A 4,147-nucleotide genomic window follows, 5' to 3' on the forward strand; every position below is an offset into this window, starting at 1 on the left:
ATACTGACAATAGCGGTGACGCGAACCACCGCTCTTGCGCGCCATCTACATTTCATTTGATTGGTTCAGCAAGCTGATTTGATTTAGCAGTTTACGGGTTTTGTTGGAGCTACCGCAAAAAAATGTTATTGAAAGTGATTCAGCATGAAGTAGTATTTCCCAAGCTACGCTTATCGCTATCTTTGCCTCGCTATGATCCGACATTCGTAACAAACTGGCGTCGGCGCTCGAACCGATCACCGTTCCGATAGCCGCTATCACGTACCGATAGCTCCGCCTGCGGCAATGCTGTCTGAAATCACGTAGATCTCACTGTCTGTGTTCCATAATCTTCGCACGCCCACAAGATTACACGCGGATCGGACGGGCCGGGCCGAAAGCATCTATAAATTTGTAGAATCCGCCCCAATGAAGGCCATCCATTTCGCGGACCGTGGTCGTGCTCAGTTCCACCATCATGCCGGCGGAGGTTACACAGTACACGATGGCGGACGTGGCGTTACACGACGGCAAGAACGGTACGCGCACGTGGATCGTGGTCAGTGACGTAGTTTACGATGTCACCGATTACATGGAGAACCACCCGGGCGGCAGCGAGCTGATCACCGAGTGGGCCGGAAAGGATGGCACGAAAGACTTCGATGACTTTGGCCATTCGTCGGATGCGATGAAGGAGCTGAAAACGCTGCAAATCGGTGTTTTGGTTGAGGTAAGTGAAGCGCCCCGGTGTTGGTGGTGACGTAACGATCCGTAACGGCAACACGGCCTCCTTTCACTTGCAGGAGGATCGTGCCAAGAACCGGAAGGCGAAAGCGGCCAAAAGCGCCACCGCGGAGCAGACGGAAGAAGAATCGCAACCACGAAAGCGACGAAGGTTCCTCTTGTGCTGTTAGTGTAATCTTTAGTGTATCGTAATAACCAAACTTTACTCAGTAAATCCGAAGCATCTCCTCAATTCACTGCAACATAAATTCACGTATTTAAGGCGTATACGTATCGGAAGGAATCTGAGGGCAGGTGGTGCTGAACGGCTGTCGAACATTTTAAAGCTACAGCTGATGGCTACAAGTCGTTCATTCATAGACGCCGAAACGCAAGCCCAAAGGTAGCACCCAAAGGTAGTTGTAAAATGTTAAACATACAAAGTTTTGCCAAAACGAGCCGACCGAGCGACGCTGGCATGCCTTTTTTAAGCATGCACCGGACCTACCGGTGACCCGTTCCCCGGGGGGCCTTGTGGTTTGATTTGGGCCGGTTCCTGGTCGAACGTCCCGTATCGATCGTTTCGTGGCCCAAAAGTGAAGTATGTTCGCCGGGGCCCGGGGGCCAGGTTCTACGTCTGCCGATTTTCCGTTTTTAAGTTTTATAAAACCGGTCCAGCAAAACCGGTCCTGTCGCTGCCGGCTACACGAACTTTGCGGTACTCTTTCACTCTGGAATGGTAATATTTTCGGATCGAAAAGAGCAAAAAAAGCTGATGGCCCCTGAAAGCCACAATGGATCGGAGGATTTAGCGTGAGCCGTAAAGAGGTTCCAATGGGCCGAGTGATCTTTGACACTCTGGACGATAAGACTCTGGACGTTTCCACTAACATAGTATTAATATTGTTGTTAATCCAATAAGCCAATCGCAAATGCATTTAAAATCCGCTAAAGAGCATGTAGCGAACATTTTGATTTAATTTCTCCAGTGTCCGAACCGGAAACAAAAGCGAAACAAAATGGCACCCGAGCGCGCCGTGGTCCGCGGTCTTTTCCGCTTCGTCTCCCCGATCGGTTCTGGTGTGCGGTTCATTGGCCCGGGGCCACTCGGAGCAGTTCACACGTAGGATAGAGGAAGTTCCGCTGACTTCCCGTCCGAAAAAGGTGAAGTAGCCACATAAATCATTAAAAAACTTTATGTGTTAGGGAAGGCCATGCGGGGAGATGCTTTTTTTCTTGGGTGCCCTAGCATTCCAATACTCGATCCGGGTCGGGCCGGGCCGGACCGGGATAACGGACCGACGGAGCCCTAGGGTGCCGCACACGGACGTGCCGTTCGGCCGAGACACCCGAGAGGTCCTGAGGAGCTTCCGGGGGCTGCCACACGATCGCGCACGATGCAACTTGCTGACAGCGGGTAGTGCAAAACTTCTCGCTCCAGTGTCTTACACGGATTTCGGTGAACTGAAAGAGGGGATTGCGCCGTTTTTTTTTTGAGGCCGGTTCTGGATTTTCCCGTTAGCCGCGCTGGCCGGAAACGGGGCGACACCTTTACCGAGCGGGCGAACCTGGCGAGTGTGGGCTTTTACCTCACTTTCGGGTTCCGGGATCAGCTGGGGAGCCGGGCGTTCCGAGCTTAGGGCGTTCTTTTCGAGAGGGATTTTTTGTGGTGTTTCACCGTTCTCCTGAAGTTGCTTACACTAACAGCAATCACCACCAGACCTCACGCCGGGCACGCCGGGCGGTTGAAAGTTGAGATTTAAAAACAAAATAAATCGACTTTTCTCTCTCTGGCGGAACTTTTTCGTGGGGAAACAAAACAAAAAATCCGAGCCCAGAGGTGTCTAGCAGGGACGGTCGTAACAAGATTGCCACTGTAAAAGTGTCTGGCGAGGGCTCTTAGTGTCAAATCTAATAAGATCTAAGATCGATGCCATCGTACCATGTATCGATGCCTAACGAGGTATTTCGGCACGAAAAACTGAGCTCGATCCGCTCGATCTGGCTGGGTGTGCCAAACTAGACAGTTTTAAGAGCCATCTGATAACTTTTAGAATAAGTTCTTGTGGGCCACTTTGTGCGGACGACAGGTTCATTCGTGCGCATTCGAAACGTCGAAAATCTTCCATTTCCGATAAGTAACAGGCAATGGCCCAAGACGGCTGGATGCATTTCTTATGCCTTCAAACTTCTTCGGTGAGTTATTTTAATTCGAAAATTGATTTCACTGTCACAAAGAGTCGGCAATGCTTCGGTCGGCAGACGTCACGCGAGAGCTTTCATCGGCTCCATTAACAGCACGCGGCATCTCGCGGCTCCTAGAACCGGCCTAGATACCCTTTCTGCGTGGCGCGCGAAGACGAGTGCTTCATTTCGGAATTCGTTTGCTCGTCATTCATCGATTATTGATTTAAACTCAATACGCTTCTCGATGATTTTTCCCGACCTTCGCGGGAAGGAGGCGGCAGCATAGGCAGCATCCCCAAACGGGACACCATTCGTTCGTTTGCTCCGGCTCGGCGCGGCGCTGTGTTGGGGCAATCGATGAGAAGTCAAACAAATTTAGCGCCAGATGAAAAGCGCCAAACTCGGAGAGGCAAAATTTAATTACGATGATTGATTTCGTGTGACGTGGTCTCCGGGTTTGCTTATGCTCATAAAAAGGTAACCCACTTTCAATGCTGCCCACTCTGGATTCGGAATGCTGGTTTTTGCATTTCGTCCTTCCGGCGGTTCCAGCTGTGTTCCCAGCTTCGTGTTGACCTTTGTAGCTATTTTTGGGGCATACTTGAAGCCCTTAAATATTTAAATTACGATGTTTGTCAATGTTTTAACGCTGGATGCACGTTATGGATGGACAGATGACTAGGTTTAATAGATGCGGACGAACTCATTCAATAAACAGAGAATAGCATTTAACGTGCTAAAATCGATTCGATCCGAAGAACAGCTTATGGATCAGCTGCATTCAAAATCTGTTTATGCCCGGCACACGCACGCTTTTGGCATCAGTGGCCCATTGAACAACCATCGTCGTCGAATATCGTCACCGCACCCGACGGAACACAGAACACCGAAAACAAGTTGTCATTAACTTGAGTGACGCGTGCGTCAAAGGCAGGCATCATAAATTCGGATTAGAGGTAATACCAATTTACAGCTCGCATCACGCTCGATGGTTGCGATGGTTACGGGTTGCTATGCAAAGAGTTGAGTGTTAGGCACCCCGGTTGGAATCGGTAGCTGTCGCGTTTTTCCCCGTCGAAAACCGTTCAACTACCGACCTGGGAAGCTGGATTGAAAATTGGAAAAGGATCATTGATTGATCATCATCCTGCCAAAATTAATCGATCAAAGCCGTTGTGGTTTGTCGAAAGGGTCGTTGGAAAAACAGCGTTTGGAAAACTTGGGTGATATTTAAAATCTGAACGCAAAAAATGAAGCA

At 49.8% G+C, this 4,147-nt stretch overlaps 1 protein-coding gene across 1 annotated transcript; it reads left to right on the forward strand.

Annotated features, from left to right (window-relative positions):
* Positions 1-457: 457 nt before the first annotated feature.
* LOC131215529 (cytochrome b5) lies at positions 458-893 on the forward strand. The gene is made up of 2 exons (XM_058209919.1): positions 458-709; positions 783-893. The coding sequence occupies exons 1-2, from the start codon at positions 458-460 to the stop codon at positions 891-893; spliced, it is 363 nt and encodes a 120-aa protein (XP_058065902.1).
* The last annotated feature ends 3,254 nt before the right edge of the window (positions 894-4,147 follow it).

This window comes from Anopheles bellator, chromosome 1, assembly GCF_943735745.2.
Source record: "Anopheles bellator chromosome 1, idAnoBellAS_SP24_06.2, whole genome shotgun sequence".
NCBI classification, from domain to species: domain Eukaryota; kingdom Metazoa; phylum Arthropoda; class Insecta; order Diptera; family Culicidae; genus Anopheles; species Anopheles bellator.